Source organism: Anguilla rostrata, chromosome 9, assembly GCF_018555375.3.
Source record: "Anguilla rostrata isolate EN2019 chromosome 9, ASM1855537v3, whole genome shotgun sequence".
NCBI lineage: Eukaryota > Metazoa > Chordata > Actinopteri > Anguilliformes > Anguillidae > Anguilla > Anguilla rostrata.
This window is the reverse complement of record NC_057941.1, coordinates 9059297-9076303: the sequence shown is the minus strand read 5'-3', so window position 1 is coordinate 9076303 and position 17007 is coordinate 9059297. Positions and strand designations below refer to the sequence as shown.

General features: G+C 44.1%; 1 protein-coding gene across 5 annotated transcripts in view; it reads right to left on the bottom strand.

Moving 5' to 3' along the window:
* The window catches only part of LOC135262848 (signal-induced proliferation-associated 1-like protein 1), a 34833-nt gene that overhangs the window by 7267 nt on the left and 10559 nt on the right, over positions 1-17007 (bottom strand). For 3 of the 5 annotated variants that reach the window (XR_010332331.1, XM_064350156.1, XM_064350159.1), the window contains exons 1-15: positions 15202-15537; positions 9241-11117; positions 8812-8936; positions 6402-6590; positions 5920-6094; positions 5713-5816; positions 5275-5432; positions 4329-4926; positions 3556-3830; positions 2612-2941; positions 2160-2292; positions 1905-2037; positions 857-955; positions 424-514; positions 113-191 (exon numbers count right to left, since the gene is read on the bottom strand). Coding sequence is in view for 3 of the 5 variants with exons in the window: in XM_064350156.1 (XP_064206226.1) it covers positions 113-191; positions 424-514; positions 857-955; positions 1905-2037; positions 2160-2292; positions 2612-2941; positions 3556-3830; positions 4329-4926; positions 5275-5432; positions 5713-5816; positions 5920-6094; positions 6402-6590; positions 8812-8936; positions 9241-10369 (3618 nt within the window). In the remaining 2 variants the exon portion in view is untranslated. Of the gene's footprint in view, positions 192-423; positions 515-856; positions 956-1904; positions 2038-2159; positions 2293-2611; positions 2942-3555; positions 3831-4328; positions 4927-5274; positions 5433-5712; positions 5817-5919; positions 6095-6401; positions 6591-8811; positions 8937-9240; positions 11118-15201; positions 15538-17007 lie in introns of those variants that run through there. The other 2 variants (XR_010332332.1, XM_064350158.1) reach the window with 2 other exon arrangements.

Sequence of the window (17007 nt, the reverse complement as noted above, 5' to 3'; positions counted from 1 at the left end):
AGGGGGGGTTGGGGTAGAGAGACAGAGAGGACAGGGAGTGTCACAGCATGGGCAAAATGCTGCGATGGGGGTCTGGGGAAAGGCTGTGATTGCCCATTTGAGCAGGTAGTACCTTCTGTAGGTCATCCTGCAACTTCTTCAGCATGAATTCCAGCTGGGACACCTTCTCCTCCAGATGGCCAGAAGAGTCACTGCAGAAGAAGGCACACAGTGAATCTGGGGCAGAAACAGTGTCTCTGAGTCAGCCACTCTTACTGTTAATCAAAAGAGCAAAGAAAGTTGCTCGGTGGAGCCAAAGTATAATATCGAGAGGAAGAAGGACAGCATGCTAAGGGGGCGTACTCACAATGACTGAAATTAGTCAGTGAAGGACCAGTGAGTAATTTTTCTGCAGACGCCACAGAGGCATTGTGGGAAACCCACCTGTCTTGAAGCTGACTCAGCTTGGAGTCTGTGCTTCCCACCAAGGCAGGGCAGTCCCCAGCAGCCAGCTTTTCTTCTCCAAGCTTACGGTCTGAAATGGTATACTGGTGTGTTTATCCACGTTCCCATCAGATACTCTCCACAATCAATTAATAAGCTCACATTGCTACATATTTGAGACCTCGTTCAAACTGATTACTCCATTCATTCGCTGATTTATTCAGTTCCCATTTCTATGCCAATATTAACTTAAAGGGATTTCTCCAAACCAGAGAAGTGAATGAAATGCATTGCGCGTGAAGAGCACAGTGTGTTTGAATTCACCCCGCCAAGACTGCGTTGATCATTTTCTCGTGTCAAAAAATAGTTCACTGTGATGTGATGCCACAAGCCCCACGCCCTACGCATCATCGCCCTCTCCTGAAACCCGCACCTTCTTGAGACAGGGCCTCCAGGAGACCACGGCAGGTGCTGCTCAGCTCGGTGATGGACCGCCATTCCTCCTCGGTGGAATCTGCATTCTCTGTCAAGACTGAGAGAAAAGGATTTCATCACCGCAACTAAATAACTAGAAATTGCGACGACGACTGTTCGTCAATCATATAGTCTACGTACGGCTATTTGGAAAATCACCACATTCCACTGTAATGTTAGTTCTGTAAAACATTCAAAGTTAAAATCATCAGTAGTATAATGTCTCAGTAGCAGGGGTCATCAACGTGTCTGTACAAGGACAAACGTGTCCGTGGCAAGACATGTCTGTGTCTAATTGATTCCCAATTGATTGGGAAAAAAGTTTATTTTTTTCCCATGATAATATACATTGCAATAATTTTCTTGTCAAAATAATGTTTTCTGAGACTAATAAATAAATTAATTAAAACTTGACCACTTCAAGTTTTGTATGTCCGTGGTAAAAATCGCATTTTGACTAAAAAGTCCGTCACAAGCCAACATGGTGATGACCCCTGCTCAGTAGTATTCAAGGTAAAACGCATTTATACAGAAGTAATATTAGCCTTGACAGTTTGCTGGTTTAACTGTATCACAACACATCCACTAGAGGATGCTATATACCACAGTGCTGATGCAGGAAGCGATAACACAGTAAATCCATCCACACTCCGAATGATGTGCAGGACTATTCACACTGGAGCAGCTTTCCTAATGTCCCTGAATGAGCACAGACATTTCTTCCTCCTCTGTGTGAATATGCCAGGGGGGAATGCTTTATTATATCACCCCTGACCTCTCCACTGGCCATTTTACTAACTGTTTTCGAGGCTTCTCAGACCTCAACAAGCTGCTGCGAAAAGATACTTCCTTATTCTGTGAAAGCATGCGTGAGAGAGTTTCTATAAGGATCCGCTGGCAGCAAGCGGCCTTCACCAAAACGTTGAAAAAAGCTGCATCAAAAATTCTGAGCTAGATGGTTCACTCTGAGTGTGAGAAGCGGGGTGAGTATTTGGGGCAGCACGTACTCCTGGTGATAGACTTCTGGATACTTAGAGCTCTGGAGCTCCTGTCTGCCCTGTCCAGGCAGGCGGGAGGAGTCGACTGCTGGAAGGGGTCACTGGCCAAGGGCTGCTCCTTACTCAGTTCCACACCCACAAACTAAAGCAGAGAGAGACAGTTTGTATTATTTTGCCCATTACTGTACCACCATTAGTACTGGACAAACTGAACTGTAGTCTTTTCCAGTGCCGGGGCGGTGAGAGGACTTGATGTGGACGCACCTGTTTCTGTAGCTCCTCATCCTCGACGGGGACCTTGGGGTTCAGCGCAGGGATAAGATCGGGCGTGGCATTATGCATCTCCCACACATTCTCGTAGATGCAGCTGCGTGCCGCACGGTTGTCGTAAATGTGCCTGCCGGGGAGGGAGAGGAAGAACATAAGGAGGGGTTGAGTTTCACTGTGGAAGGGTGGCTGTGGTTGCACATCGCTTGCACAAATGCTGAATGTCGCCACAGGCCATGCGCCACTGCTGAAATGTCTGTGCGTGCATTTAAATTACGATTTGCACTGCACCGAGGGTTCAGTTAACCAGATTCTGAAAAGTAAAGCGCATGTCAACATATGTGAATTTAATTCAGTACCATTTTCACATTAATTTTGCTAACGGTAGCAGCACTCACAGAAATGTCATGAATCTACACGGGCAGCGGCAGAGCATTAGGACTTCTTACCCGTCAACGGAGTTCTGACCGGTCTCGATGGAGTGACAGCGCGCCAGCGAGGGCGCCGCGATTTTGGCAGGCGCACCCGGGGGGTCGTCCTGCAGGGAGGCGGCCCGAAGTAGGGCTGGGCCAGAAGGGGGCAGCAGCGAGTTCTTGCACCCAAATTCTGCTCTGGTTTTCTCCTCTCCCCCTGGCACCGCCTCCGTGCCCTCGCCCTGCTCTCTCTCCCCTTCGGCCTCCTCATCCGTCTCATCAATCACCCAGGCCTCTCCCGACGGCCCCTCCCCCACCTTGCATTCCACGTCTTGGTTGGCTTTCTGGTACAGCTCTAAGAAACTCCTTGAGCCAATAGAAGGAACTTTGGTGTTAATGCACAGAGAAGTTGAGCAGTCAGAGGGTGTTAGAACTGGCACAAAGAACCAAAAACCACCACATTCACTTACATTCACACAGCTTTTTATTTCTGACTTTAACTCCTGGAGCACCACAGTAAAACTATGAAGCCCTTCTGTGGCTCTGTCCAGGAAAGTAACCTCCGTGTTACTGCTCATATATAGGCCTCATCAACTTCTACACAAATCCAGGAATCCATTCCTCATATAATTCATGTGCCTCATGTCAAATGTTTTAAAATTTAATAAACTAATAATCCGTCAGACTAGCGAGAGAGAGAAAAAAAACATCAAATGGGATTGAATGTGCTCGTTGGTTATCGCAATATTTTTGGCAGCGATAAATCATGATGCTAAATATAACTCACAGTTGACTCACACGGGCCAGTGGAATTAAAGACAAAATAAGTGACCCAACAATGTCAACTACTATACTGACTGTACGTCTAAATATATTCAAGGCTAGACCCTTCACCCTGTCCTCTTTCTTGCTCTGGACTCATCCATCCTTCACTCTCGCCCCCACCCAGCCTCCCCCATCCCCTCTCTTCGCTCGTTTACCTGCGGGGCTTGCCGTCCTTGTCGGGGGGGATGACGGTGAGCTGGATCTTGGGCGCGGTGCGCATCAGCACGGCTCTCTCCTCCAGCGTCAGGCAGACCAGGGGCCGGCCGCAGAGGCGCACCACCCTGGAGCCCCGCCGCAGGCCCCCGTTCTCCGCGTAGCCGAACCGCTGGACGTCCAGCACGAAGCCCTCCTCGCTCAGCAGGAAGCCCGGCTGACCCACCCCGTCCCGCAGCGGGGTCAGCTCCCACGCCTCGCAGCCCGTCGTCACCGTCTGGGGGGGGGGTAGGGGGGGCGAGCACATATGGGATAAATTACGCAACTTTCATCCATATTCAAATTTTTTAAATGCACTATAATGTCCTCATAGTAATATGTCTATTTATTGCTGATGTAAGATTTAAGTAAAAGCTTCAGTAAAACAAATGAAAAGTGAATCTCCGCATTGTCCTTTTCAGCTAACTAAAACTACAGTATTCCAGTATATACAGTAATGTGTTCATTTCTCTCTGCCAACAACAACGCTAAAACCACACACACTTAAGTCTGGGAAAATGAGGCAATGGGAAAAAATAATGGATGACTTCACAAGAAATACAGACCGCATTTGCTGCTTACAACTTTGATCAATTTGCTCCTAGAGAGCTTAAATAATACAGGTTTGAGAGAATGTCTTTTTGAATAATTCACAAACAGTGTTACCAGTTAAACCCTGCCCATAAGGATGTAAAGGCCAATGTGAGGAAGATGATGACAATGCATTTCAACACACCTCAAGCCTCTGCACCACTTCTCGGACGTCCTCTGCTTGGCCATCGGGCAGGCTGATGGACACGGACTGCCCCCTGTCGTAAAAGATGTCCAGGTAACGCCCACCCCCGGTCCCACCTTCCGGCACCGCCTTCCAGCCAATGACATTGCGGCAGCAGCAGTTGAACACCACGCTGTGGGTGCCCCTCTCGATCAGCACCACGGATTCGGAAGACACGGCCAGCAGGCAGGGCAGCCTCTGATCGGCGGCCCCGTCCCCCGTGGCGGACACCGTCCACACCAGGGCCCCGGCGCTGAGGAGCTCCACCCCTTTGGCCCCCCTCAGCTTGTCTTTGCGCTTGCCCAGGCCGAGCAGGGGGAACTTGGTGGAGGGCTCGAGGGGCGTGGTGGTGACGTAGTTCTCCGCCAGGTCCTTCAGGTACTCCTGGCGCGTGCGCGTGGCCATGGAGCGGAACTTCTCCGACTTCTCCGCGGCGCACTCCGCGTTCACCGCCTTGGCCAGCAGGAAGTCCCGGAAGGCCGGGGAGCGGGAGAAGCGCGCCCCCTTCGGGAACAGAGGCCCGAAGAGCGGAATGTCCCTGGAGCGCGTGACCGCCACCCTGGAGAGCAGCGCCAACAGGAGTGAGAACGGCAGTGACACCAAATGACACCACAACCGATGTGTTGTCGCTCCGCGTCGGAGGTAAGACATGCCAGATTGGGATATTATTCTCCAGCAAACCAAATTTGGGGAGTATTTAATGCAGCAAACATTTAGCAAATCTGCATGAGACTTTTTCATGGCTACAGGTGCTTGTCCTAAATTTAGCACAACACCACACAAAGACAGTGTTGTGTCACAATGTGCACGTGGACAATTCTCACACAGTTTTAAGAAATGCAAAAATAAATAAGAATGAATACCCATAAAAACAAAAAGAGGATTCGGGGGGATTCAGTATTACTACCTGTAGTAGGTGTGGTCAGTGCAGGGATTGTGGACCTGGACAATGATGAAGACATGCTGGAAATGGGAGCGAATAACTTTAGGAGTGAAAGCCAAAGCTCCCGGCTCCTGGAAGACGATTGTCACGATATCGTTGCCAATGTGTCTCTTCCGCAGTAACTGGAAAGGAAGAGAGAAAGTGAGAGTGATAGTGATTACTCCACAATACTTTGACAACACTACTCCTTATAATACACCATACATACATTACATAACAATTACATAACAATCACAAATCCAGAGTGACATACAGAAGTGGAGAATATTTTATATATTGTGAATTCATACATTACACAACTATTTCTTGAGTGCAGTAATGAAGCATATAGCCTACAGCCATCTGGTTGTGTTACTTCCCAATCACTAATTATATGCAACAGCCAGTATAAGCACTTCATACCTGTTGTGTGTTTTTGGCAGTATAGGGCAGCATGGTGGACACATGGAACATGATCTCGTAGTCCTGGTAACGCGTGTAGAGGGAATGGGTGCCAGTGGAGTCCGCTGCACAGACACAGACAGGAGATGGGTTAGCTCTATGACTATATGGCACGGGTGAATGAGCATGAGGCAGCATTTTGACAGGTTGCTTAAATGACAAACTCACTCTTGATGTCCAACTGGGCTCTGTACTTCTCAAAACCCTGAAGGCGAACACGCTCCCCAAGCAGGTCCAGGAACTCCTCAAAGGCCGGTCCAGCACCCTCGTTGTTGTACATGTCCTCTTCTGAGCTCTGGCCAGCCTTGCAGTACATCACCCCCACTTTCCTCTGGAAGTTCAGCTACGGGGGAGGACCGGTGTTGCGATCTCAGCTTAATCACGCCCATTCCTGGCACTATTATCATTCCATTACATTACATTACATTTACTTGGCAGACGCTTTTATCCAAAGCGACGTACAAAAAGTGCATTTCATGGTCATGGACAACTGCTGAGCACAGGTTCAGTAAGGTACAATACTTATTTTGTACAGCTATTTCTAGCCAAGAACACAGTTGTGGTCGAATTCCGAATACAGTTAGCATTGGTAGAGTCCGAAACTGGGGCGGGACAGCACACGACGGCACAGGACACGCTCGCACACTCACCCCCTGCTCGTCCAGTTTCAGCAGGGTGTCCTGGACCTTGGGGGAGTTGGAGGCCAGGCGCAGGCAGTGCAGGTTCAGCTCCGGCAAGATGTACTCCAGGAGCCTCTTGGGAGAAAGGCCACGGGGGTTGGAATGGCGGGGTGTCGAGGACACCGCCTCCTCCAGAACAGACCCCCTCAGGGTCTTCAGCTAGGTTTGGATGTGAGAAGACCAAGAGGACATTTCAGAGACCCTTTTTCTGCCACTTTAAATATCTCTTTAGATGTCTAAGGAGTTTTTTTTCCATTATTCTAGTTGCAGTTCATAGTTTTTTTTACAGATTAAATAGGTTTACATAATTGATAACCCCTCATGCAACATTTCATTTTGTTCAGAAGATTTGTCCCTATTACGAAATAGGGACAAGTCTTGTGACCTGTACGACCTGGATATGATATGGTTTAGTTGGCAGGCCCCATTATTTGAGAAATTATTATTTTTTGCTTACTAAAAAATGTGTTCACTAGAATATATCTACAAAATCAAGTGTCAGTTCAGGTATATCACTGCACATTACGAGAAGAGGTATTGTAGAGTAACCATATCACAGAGCCATGTCAATAGGACATGACATTGCTTTATAATGTATATAAATATCAGCAGAGTACCTGCTCAAAGAACTTAAAAGGTCAAATAAAACTGTTTTCTTTTTGATGACACTGCAACCAATTTAACAAACAATAAATAACAATATCCAACAATTATACATTCTGAACTAAAAATAAATGAACATTATATATAACTATATTAAAAAACAAAAACAAATAACTTTATAAATACCTATTAATATAATAACTGCTAATAATAATTTTTTGCTATGAAATTAATGAATAAAAGCTACAGATGCAGATGACAAACAGCCAACAAAAGTGACCTGAATCTAAACGAAGCAAACAATGACTATATTCCAATAGTTATAATAGAAAATATTGTAGTTGAATATATAAATAGTAATGTCTGTATTTTGTTTTTACACAAACAGTAAAAACAACACAGAACCCGTTAGAACAGTGCTGCTCATGTCACTTCCGGTTTCACTTCATCCTCAATTGCATGTTGTCCTCAAATGCGTGGAAACGAACATCATCGTTCCCTGAACATGCACTTTCACCTCCTGAACCAACCAACATCTTCGTTACTATAACGAAGTACAGCTTGAAGTCGCAGTTCTACTGACAACATTCATTTTGGGAGGCGTGTTTCTGAAGCATTACAACTACAGCACTGTGTGTCACAGTCCTCCGTGCCTGTTTTCAGGAGTTACGACGGAAGTTGTGACGGAACAGTCTAAACTTAGGCATAGATTTCAAACACAACCCTGGTGCTATTGTTGTTGATATTACATAGTTGGAGATGCAAGTTCCTGCAGCTAAGCTAAGATCATGTTTGCATGAAGAATTACAAGCGGTACAGCACTGTTTGTACACACATTGTCACTCCGTGCCTGTTTTCAGGAGTTACGACGGAAGTTGTGACGGAACAGTCTAAACTTAGGCATAGATTTCAAACACAACCCTGGTGCTATTGTTGTTGATATTACATAGTTGGAGAGATGCAAGTTTCCCCTGCACAAAAAATAAAATTATGCTACATTCAGAGATAACAGTTGTTTGATGAAGATTAAAGGGAGCACTTTTTGACACAAATTGCACCACTCAGCTTTGAAGGGTTAAGACAGGAATACAGCACCAGAGAATAACAATTCTCCCCATTCTCAATGTTTGATAGTCAAGAGAATCATTTTAATGCAAATGCCTCTGTTTTAATACACTATAAGACCAAAAGTATCTGGACTCCCCTTAGTCTGGGGCTATTTTTCATGGTTTGGGCTAGGTTCCAGTGACAGCAAATCTTAATACTACAGCATACAATCACATTCTAGACGAGTCAGTGCCTCCCCAACAGTTTGGGGAAGTCCCTTTCCTGTTTTAGCATGACAATGCCCCCAAGCACACGGTGAGGTCTATAATGGTTTTGTCGAGAACGGTCTGAAAGAATTGACTGGCTCACACAGAGCCCTGACCTCAACCTAATCCAACATGTTTAGGATCAATTGAAAAGCCAACTGCGAGCCAGGCCTAATCATTCAATCAGTGTTCGACCTCACCAATGCTCTTCTGGCTGAACGGAAGCAAATCCCTGCAGCAATGCTCCAACATCTAGTATAAAGCCTTCCCAGAATAGTGGAGGTTGTTATAACAGCAACGGGTGGACCAACTCCATATTAATGCCCATAATTTTGGATGAGCTGTTGAATGTCAGGTGTCCACATACTTTTGGCCATGTAGTGTATATTATATGTGTAAGAGACTAAATAAGTCAGCTGAGTGAGAGGGTGTGTGTGCATGAGTGCGTGCATGTGTGCTTTTACCTCGGTTGTTCGGAAGATGATTCTGTAGTTGTACATAGAACCGCTGGAGTTCTCCTTCTCCTCACGACGGAAGCTAATTGCCAAAGGTCCCAAACGATCATCAATGCCAAAGAAGTTCTGGTGACCTTGAAGTTGGGAAGAAACACGGATCTTTGCTTTAAACCTCACAGTAACTGAAGAAACATCCATACATTCATATCACTGACCGAAAGACAGACAGAGATCTCACAGAGACAGAACTTATTCAATACAGTACAGACAAATAACCTCATGCTTACTTCATACATTACCAGACCACATGCCATATTGTAGACAAGACTTGAAAATACAGACACAATAAACAAAAAGAAGGCACAGTGCATAGACTCAAACAATCCAAGCACAATCATTCACATGTAAATAAAATGATATAGTTCAACACATACTCACCTTTATTGTAGAAGTATTTGCGGTAGTAGAGGGCCCCCAGGTCGGCGTGTTCAATGAAGTACTTGCTCCTTTCCTGCTGTTTCACGTGGCTTTCACGGGGTTCCTCCAGAACGGAAATAGCATCATTGGGGCTCTGTGGACCAAGCGTCATCCCACCCGGACCCCGCGCCAGCCCCAGCCCCACTCGCTCCTCGCCCCCAGTCTCGTTGCGGAAGTGGGGGCAGCTGAGCAGCATGTCATTGTCATTGCCGTCACCTTCATCCAGCGGCCCCAGAGACTGCTCGGCGTCCTCCTGGCTGCCCCCGCCCCTGCCCTGGGAGGGGGAAGGTGGTGCCTCTGGGTTTGGAAACTGGAGCTTGGAGGCAGCAGAAGCCCCAGAGCTGATGTTCTTCTTGCGGCCGATGCTGTCGCGGTTGGATGCCACCTCTGCCAGGTCAAACAGTATACTCTGCACGTCGTAGTGGGCGAGACTACGGACCCAGACACATCCCCCCTGGCTGTCACTATGTCCGCCCGGCTGCTGGGGAAGGTTCAGCTTGGCCTTCTTTCTGAGCAGCTCTGGCTTCAGAGGTTTGGCTGGTTTTGGGAGGTCCCCTGCAGGCGCGGACAAGGTGCGGAAGAAGTTGTCGGGCTGGTCAGTGGCCGGCAGGCCCAGCAGCAAGAAGGGGTCCTTGAAACGGAGAGCAGCGGGGCTCCGGAGGCACTGGTCCTCGCTGCTCTGAGCTTGGTCTTGCGTCTGTTCCTCCAGGGAGGACAGACTTCCATACTCTCTGTGCAGCCCTGCCCCGAATGTCCCTCGCACCCCTGCACCCCCGAAACCTGCCTTCTCACTCCCTACCAGGGCAGCATTTTTGTCAGCCCTCCCTGAGGAATCCAGGCACCCCGGGGTGACATCGCTGTTCCTCCTCTGCATGACGTGGCTCCAGCCTGCCGTGCGCGGTTTTAAGCCCACGCGGCTGGGAGTCAGGTTCCCCACGTCCATCGCATCCTCGTCTCTCTGAGGGGGCCACTCGGGTCTTGGGTCAGTGCATCTGCCAGCATCCCGCATGGGGTCAAAGCTGGCTGAAGTGAGGGACGGTAGTCGATTACCCTGCCGGAACTTGCGGACAAAGAAGTCGTCTGACTGCATGGTGCTTGAGCCCCACTTGGCCAGTCTCCTCCACTGCCAGTGTTACCTCTGATTATCTCCTTCCCTTTCCAGTTAAATACTTTATATTTGTGGCCTCAACCCAACTCCTTTATTTTAGGTCTGCTGGGGAGCTATGTGGTGTTGGGCAAGGGGGAAGATCAGAACCCTAGCAATCATACACCACTCTCTACATGTGTGGGAATTAAGTGTATCCTTAAGTGTATACACTGTGTGTATCTATATATTTAAAAGATATATAAAGGGTTTAATTTCAGAGTTACCACAATTTAAAAGGATGGATAAGACTAGACAATTATCAGCAACAATCAGTGGGATGATCAGTTCGAAAAATTCACACAACATACAAATCTTGAGGACATCTTGGGAAAATAGAATGGATTTGGGAATGCTGCTGAGGAATATCTTGAAATATCAACAATCCAGCTTAATTTCTATTAACCCATATGTTTTCTATAAGATAAAGACCAATTATCTCACAAACAGACTGGCTGCATCACTAGAACTTTGGGAACAGTCTTTTCTGGGAGGAACCAATTCTGGATCCCTGTCCGGCCAACAGGTTGGAGGTTTTGAAATAATGAAAGACACAGAAAAAGAAGGGACCTCCACAAAATCCACACTTCTTCTCCTTCTTGGATTCTGAAGTCATCAGCTTCTCCAGTCCATATTCTCTAGATTTTCAGTCTTCAAAGGAATAGGTTTAATGCTTGGGTTTTTATTGGTGTGCCTGCCAGGAAAAAAACAGATCAAAATGGAGACTTGGTTTATGCTCAGCAGCTCAGCAGTTGTATCCCATCAACAAATGTAACTTACACTTAGCTTTGCCATGACACACGTATTAATTGAAATAATGATACAAAATGTTTTACGTCATTATGTGATAGCTAACATGCATATAGAAGTTATGTGTGTCCATAAATAATACATTTTGCATTTGCAAATATATGTATGTTACAGAGGGGAAGAAGAAGGTTGTATGGTTTGACACTTCTTTCCGGAGCCAGGGTAAATATACTGACCACAAAGCTGAATCAGGTGGGCCTAGTTTCACAAACGTAAACTCTCTCTCTCTCTCTCTCTCTCTCTCTCTCTCTCTCTCTCTCTCTCTCTCTCTCTCTCAAATTCAAATTCAAAATGCTTTATTGGCATGAAATACATTTGTACTTATTGCCAAAGCGTACACACAGAAACAGGAATAGGAATACAAACAACATGAAATACAAACAACATTGTGGTAACGACAACAATGCAATTAACAGTGTGGTAATGGCCACAGCGAGTAGGCTATATAATAATAACAATAACAATAATTAAAAAAAATTTAAAAAAATAATAATAATAATGTAGAAAAAAGAAAATGGAAAAAAAAAGATAGAAATTAATTAATAATTAAAATAAATATATTCGTGGTGGTCAACCAGTGTCCCTCAGATTATGGCAGGCCGAGATGTACTTTGCTGCTAGTGGAGCTGTTGGCCTTTCTCTAGCAGGATTTGCATTTTCTCATTTGTTTTGGAAAGGAAGTCCTTTATATTAGAAAATTTGTTGAAGTAATGTGTCCTAATTTCTGAATATTTCAAATGTAGGAAAGTCATCTCTGTTTCACCTTCTGTCTTACAGTACCACATATCGTGTTCTTTGGTAACATGTATTCCGTGTCTGCCTTTTTCAATTGCAAGTGTGTGGTCACTGAGGCTGTACTTGGTCAGGATCTGCCTCTGCTTTGTATCTCTGACAGAGAAGATACTCAGCCAATTTGTAGTCTCTTTTTAGGGTCCAATAGCAATCTAGTTTGTTTCGTGTTTTGGTTACATTATCCCAATATTCCAGATAAGAGATTTTGGTCTGTTTCATTACTTGGTTTACTTTGATTTGTTGGTAAGCAGTGCTGGTATGAAGCTGGTCTGTGATTTGTGTTAGTTAGGTTAATGGGTTTGTCAGCTTCATTACCAGCTGACTGAGGGGACTCTTTTCATGACTGAGCTCTTGGGCTTTCATTGCCTTAAATTGCAATGTGTCTTGAGGACTTTAATTGAGGTGCATCCAGAATTTGAATGCTCTTTTTTGGATGTGAATCATTAATGGATAATGGCCTAATTCTGCCCTGCATGCATTATTTGGTATTTTCCTTTGTACTTGTAGGATGTTTCTACAAAATTCTACATGCAGGGTCTCTATTGGATGCTTGTCCCATTTGGAATAGTTCTGCTGGCTGAGTGGACCCCATATCTCACTTCCATACAGTGCAATGGGCTGAATAACACTATCAAAGATATCAAACTATCAAAGATGTTTTGTGGACGTGTTTATTTATTAGGGTGTGTAGGGTGTAAATATGATCGGTGGTACGATGATTTGGGAGAAATCCAATTTGACTTTTACTCAGGACATTGTGTTCGTTAAGGAAGGTTACAATTCTTGAATTAATGATACTACAAAATACCTTCCCCAGATTACACAAATGCCTCTGTAATTATTGGGGTCTAATTTGTCTCCACTTTTATAAATTGGGGATATAAGCCCCCGGTTCCAAATGTCAGGAAAGCATCCTGAGCTCAGTACTTGGTTGAACAATTTAAGCAGAGCTTCACGCATTTCTGGGGTGCTATTTTTGAGTATTTCATTTCTAATTCCACCAAGCTTTTCGATCAGTTCTTTCTGGGAAATTGGTTTATCCAGTGGATTTTGATTATCCTTGATGGTTGATTCCAAGTTGTTTAGGTGTTCATTAATCATAGTATGGTGTGTTTTTTGACTGATTTCACAGTATAGATTTTCAAAATACTGTTTCCAAATGGCTCCATCACTAATGGCTAATTCGTGTTGTTTTGCTGTGCTTAAATTGTTCCACAAATCCCAAAACTGGTTTCGATTAACTGATTCTTCAATATCATTCATATGAGTTTTATCTATGTATTTTTGTTTTTTCTGTTTTAGGGTGTTTTTATATTCTTTAAGTGTTTGACAATACCTGAGGCATAAATCAGAGTTGTATGTTTGTTTATTTTTTTGGTTTGATCATTTTCTTAGGTTTTTTCGAATATTTTTGCATTCAATATCAAACCAATTTTCATTTTTGTTCAGCTTCCTTTTATTATGAACCTTTAGTTTAGCTTTATTAGCTGTTTTCTGGAAAATATAATTGATATTAGTAACAGCCAGATTTAAGCCTTCTCTGTTATTTTGGTAAGGAGTATTGATGAATGTGTTAATAGAGTTAGTTAATTCAGCTGATCTCATTACTTTTGTGAATTCATCTGTGCTTGTTTCAGCCCATCTGTACGATTGATTAAGTTTATACAGCTTACACGGCTGTGTGTATGAGTTTCTGGATTGTCCAAATCTTTTCAGAAACACACTGATTTGATTATGGTCTGAAAGGGGGGTTTGTTGCCTGACAGTAAATGCACTAAAGGAGGAAGGGTCCATGTCAGTGACAGCATAGTCCACAACACTTGTCCCAAGAGCTGAGCAATATGTGAACCTTCCTAAAGAGTCCCCTCTGATCCTGCCATTAAGGATGTACAGGCCTAAGGCTTGACAGAGATGCACTAACTCCCTACCATTCTTATTTATTATATTGTCTGGGTTATTTCTTTTTATAGTGGTTGGTATAATGTACAAAGCGGTGTTTCCAAACACATGATTGTTTCCTTGGGAATCGATACAGTCGGGTTCTGTTCCTGTTCTGGCGTTAAGGTTGCCACACAGTAGCACATTTCCCTGGGCCTGGAAATGGCATATTTCTGTATGCAGAGCGTTGAAGAATTCCTCATTATAATAGGGGGATTCATGTGGGGCAGCATAAGCTGCACACAGGAATATATCTTTTTCCCAATCTGCAATTGCTTTGTTCAATTTTAACCATAAATGGGATTGTTCTTTTTTGGTTACTGTGATGTATTTAGCCAGTTCCTCTTTGCACCACACCAGTATCCCTCCGGAGTCTCTGCCATGTCGCACTGTTTTTAATTTTATAGAGGGCACTATAATTTCGCCATAACCTGAAGGGCAGTGGGTGACGGTATCTTCTCGGCACCAAGTTTCAACAAAAATTAAAATGTCTCTCTCTCTCTCTCTCTCTCTCTCTCGCACACAGACACACACCATGCTGCTGGTGCAAAATTACAAACTGAAGACCATCACTAGTTGTGTTACATACTTCTGGAGGGTTGGGCAGTCAATGCACTTCAGGGACCGTAGAGGGGATTTCTGCTCTCTTGTCTGTTTTTTGTTTTTACTAACAAAAGCAGCAACACTGCGCTGTCCCGCCCATTGCAAAATGATTATATGTAAATAATTGCACAATAAAATACAGAGATTATGAAACATCTTTTTTTCAGTGTTAAATTCGCTTTGTATAGAAATAAAGAGACAATACTATTGTTTCATTTGAAATTAGTTTGATAGTGTGGGCTTATACAACACACAGTGATTTCTAGTGCATTGACCCAAACCCTTTTTCTAAACTGAAATTTAACTCAACAAATTAAAAAAAAATCAATAGCACCAATAGTCCACTTAACACAAATTGTTTAAAAAAACATGCCGAAGTAATCATTTTATCTTTTACCAAAATTATAAAAATCTATTAAATGTGATGTACAACATGCAATATAAATGTACCCGCATGATTCTTTCGAAACAAGAAGATTTGAGTCCTACAACACGTCGGCTGCAGCTGTAAACTGAACAGGGTGTAGAACCGTTGTTACAACGGAAGAATTATAGAATAGAAAGTTTCGCAAACCCTCATATTTCCACGGTACTACAATAGGCTACTACTACTTTAACTTAAACCGTTGTCTTACCAGTAAGCAAAGTTCCGATGAAGTCCCCAATCACCAACAAAAGTACGAGCCAAGGGTAATCATAAACTGTCTCCTTTCTGTTCCTGTATGCTGTCTTCCTTACATATCTGAAAACCAAACTGACGTCAATCACGCTGAGTCGCCGGAAAGTGGTTCGTCATTAATATATCAAAGCACAAAAACCCATGTGTCTAAGTTTCGATGGTGTTTCCTGTCGGTAGGACTTTTGCGCTTTTCTTATATACCAGACAGCCTCGAGAGCAGGTGCACTGATGCCGCGCTGTTTCTAGATCCGCGCGGCCGCTTTTCACCAAAGATGTGCCTGCAGATATAGAGGAAGTGTCCACAGTCATGCACACACGCACACACGCACAGTGTGGACTCTCGGGGCTGCATGGTACACACGAAGGCGCAAAATACCTACTGACTGGAAACAGCACCGAAGCATAGACACGTGGGTTTTTGTGCTTTGCTATATTAATGCCAACCCGCTTTCCGGAACACACACAAAACGTCTGTTTTTATACGGGCTCCCTATAAATATGTACTTTATCAATATTTAATCTTGTTCATTCTTTTGGCATTCTTTCAGTTATGTTTCAAAATTCAGTAGTACAACAACAGTTACTAAACTAAACTTTCTGCTTTTTAAAAGTTTTTGTATATATTTTTGATTGACCCAGACTGCTTTTGTGTATGATGCACAATATTTTATATATTTACAGTAGTTTCTGACAACCTGCTGGCTTCATAATGACTGCGGGCACATTCAGGGGTTCTCATGAGGACTGTGGACTAATGTGACAAATGTTTTTTGTGTCACCTTCACCATGCACCAACAGGTGCAATGTGGTTTTTAGGCAGGGATGGCACAGTGGTTGCTAGCAAGATTCAATTGTTTACATTTGTAGGTAGGAAAAGCCATGATAGGTCCAAGAGACAGTCAATAAGTCCAGCCCTGTAGAGTTCATGCTGCAAAGAATGTAGACCTTTAGCAAATTAATGATTTAAGTAATAATCTCGAAGATTTTCATTAAAATAAATGTCTGTTAAGTCACTATCTATCGCCGAATTAGGTAACACAATGGTGATTGAGCCTATAATTAATTTATATTATTATTAATATAATAATTTATGATTGAAGAACTGGGTGTCTGTGGCGACATTCCCGGGAAAAAATCATAAGCGGCGCATAGTTAGTGACGCGTTTTCCATCACCCATCAGTGGTTTGTCCCCAGAGAGGGTAGACGGAGCTAACGCAACAGGCTCGCTCTTCAACTCACTTGCGTGTTAGCGGTGTACTGTTTTGTCTGGTGTCTGCGAATGCAATGCTACCTTGTTGCAACGTTGCAATGTAGAGGTCAGTAAAGGTCAGTTCAGATCAATGATTCGCAAGGAGACTGGATGCATCTTGCAAAATTCCAAGACGTCTGATTGTAAACGTTCTAACGCACTTGGCGATTCGACAAGGTGGGTCTTTTGAGACCCCAGGCAACAGCTTCAGACGCTCTGCAACTAACCAGTTCACACCGCTGCAATTTTCTCTGCAACATTCTAAAACTGTTTTGTCTCGTTGCGAATCATTGATCTGAATTGGCCTTAACTTTGCCGTTATTTACATTGCCATCAAGTTCATCAATATATTATAATGATCGGAATAAAGCCGTCTTTACACAGAACATTAACCAGGAATATAGGTGGAGCAGAGCCAGGTCTGATTTCAGTGTAAAGATGTCAAACCGGAGAAACCTAAATAAAAGAATACAGCAGTATGGATTAGCGTTATTATTTTATTACGCTTCCTC